Source organism: Sphaeroforma arctica, assembly GCF_001186125.1.
Source record: "Sphaeroforma arctica JP610 unplaced genomic scaffold supercont1.25, whole genome shotgun sequence".
Lineage (NCBI taxonomy): Eukaryota > Ichthyosporea > Ichthyophonida > Sphaeroforma > Sphaeroforma arctica.
This window is the reverse complement of record NW_014040533.1, coordinates 124,446-126,715: the sequence shown is the minus strand read 5'-3', so window position 1 is coordinate 126,715 and position 2,270 is coordinate 124,446. Positions and strand designations below refer to the sequence as shown.

Below are 2,270 nucleotides of genomic sequence, written 5' to 3'. Positions count from 1 at the left end.
AAATTTGCACGTATGTGTTTGTGTGTTTGTGTGTAGATATATGATGACATGTATATATGTACTAAACATGTACATATACATCTACAATTCATATTTACCTTCTTTGGCAGCGATCTTGGACTTCTTCTCGACGCCAGAATTGGACGATTCTTCAGTGGGAAACTGCGGTGGACATCCGTACAACTCCATCTCGCGAGCGAGCTTATCAGCACACGCTTTGATGGGCATACCAGTACAATGGAATCCGAAGGGGAACAGAGCGTTCTTTCCCTTTAGACGCTCGAATCCCACACTAAACTCGCATTTCGATAGCGAGAACGAATGTCCGAGATGCAATCGTCCGTTCATGTACGGATAGGGGAATGTGCACATGTACTTGTTTTTATCCTCGAATTCCTGTGTGCCTGCCTCAGGCGCGTCCGATTCAAATACCTTTAAAGTGTCCCATTTCTTCTGAGCTTTGGCCTCCAATTCGATTAGGGCGTCCCGCTTCTTGAATTGGTTTCCCCCTTTGTCATCTACACTGGTAGATGACAGCATCTGATTGACTTCCTGCATCGTGGTTGTGCTGACTAATCTTCAGGGGCCTATTTATGTGTACTGTGTGTATATGTATCCCTATGGATGTATGTATATAGCAGGTGTATTATACAGTACAGATAAATAGACTATGGTTGATACACTTATTTTAGGTTCAGTAACCAACAATATGCGTACATGCATACAGTCATACAATACGTTTCTAAAATTTGGAAAGCGTTCTGTTTACAGAAAATCCCCCGTGACTCCCAGTTCCCGCTGTGACCCACACTCTCACAGACAGACAATTTAGCTATCTGTGGCAAAAATCGGCGTGGGTTTGACCGATGGATGATATGCGTTTCTTGGGGGTATGAATTTTAAGGTTCGGTTTGCACCCTAATTTTGGTCCAATTGAAAGTTTAGAGCTACAAATACCAAAATATATTTTAAAATGCGGCTGCTTTCATAAAACGATTATCAATACGGATTTTAAGACCTAATTTGTGTAATCGGGAGAATGTATAATTTAGGAGGCTATGAGTATTCATAATACCTATTTCTGATGATTAAAATATTATTGTTGGTTTTTAAATAGTATGGCAGCGGAGGCCTGAGAGTCGTCCAGAGGCTGTTTTCGGGATATGTACATACCATAAAATTACTGAATTTGGTACAGAATTGGGATGGACAGGACTTTGACATCTTTGTGACCCATTCAATATTCATGTCGTGGTGATGGATGCCTTGACGTTTCGCGTGCCTGGCCCTGAGCCCTGAGGGCTGAGTCGCCCACGGCCTTGCTATAGACCTGTAAAATTTCATTTCAAGAAAAAGGGTCTCGTGGACTCAGGGACTGTGGAGTGTGGACTTCTAAGTTCTGGGAGAGTTGGAGTGTCAGCCCCAGACTGGGCGTGTCCGTGTCTCCCTCCTGCCATACTACGTCAGGGCCCTGTTGCTGCCTACGTCAGGGCCCTGTTGCTGCCCATTGGGTGGCTGATATCATCGCAATTATTAGAAGAGTATTCGTTCCATCATGATGGCGTGCATGATTGATGTATTGTTTTGTAAATAGATTTTTACATATTTGTAGGTGCCGTATGTAAATATATGGTGGTGTATATCGATATATACATCTACTAGTAGTTCATATTTCTACATATTTAGTACCATAACCACCGGATTGTGTCCGGAGACTTTGTAGTTTATCTACAATTATAGAAGTGCATCGATAATACTCGCAATTCGCGAAGATGATAGTGCCTTGTATTACCATACGAAACTCGAACTTCACGGGCATTCCTAATGACCAAACTATTGCAGAAATAGTCAAGAAATACGGAGTTACAGGCCACCTGGCATTAGATGTGGATGAAGAGAGTATCCCCCAGGTCTTCGAGCTAGCAAAGTGCGTACCAAACTCCGTCTTTTTATATGAATCACATATAGAACGGGGGGGTTTGAACTATGTTTTGCTGCCTGTACAACTTCAAACAATATTTTATCTGTATATTGTAAGGAATGACATACGAGTCCTGCACGACCAAACGTTGCGCGTTTTGCAAAGAAAAATATAAGATTAGGTACAGTGGCGCCTGTGATGTGATTAATATTTACGTACATTTGTGTAGACATATTTTTTTTACCATTTATATATATATACCACATATATATATATATATATAAATATATGTTGTGTCTGTGTCTGTGTCTGTGTCTGTGTGAGTGTGTATGTGCGTGTTGATATATTA

General features: G+C 41.3%; 2 protein-coding genes across 2 annotated transcripts in view; one reads left to right on the top strand and one right to left on the bottom strand.

Moving 5' to 3' along the window:
• Positions 1-81: 81 nt before the first annotated feature.
• SARC_00731 (hypothetical protein) lies at positions 82-558 on the bottom strand (the record flags this gene model as incomplete). The annotated part of the gene is made up of 1 exon (XM_014305577.1): positions 82-558. The coding sequence occupies one exon, from the start codon at positions 556-558 to the stop codon at positions 82-84; it is 477 nt and encodes a 158-aa protein (XP_014161052.1).
• A 1,015-nt stretch (positions 559-1,573) lies between these two features.
• SARC_00730 (hypothetical protein) overlaps positions 1,574-2,270 on the top strand; it is a 13,088-nt gene continuing 12,391 nt past the window's right edge. Inside the window, exon 1 of the mRNA XM_014305576.1 lies at positions 1,574-1,927. Coding sequence (XP_014161051.1) covers positions 1,773-1,927 — 155 coding nt within the window. The 5' untranslated portion in view covers positions 1,574-1,772. The remainder of the gene's footprint in view (positions 1,928-2,270) is intronic.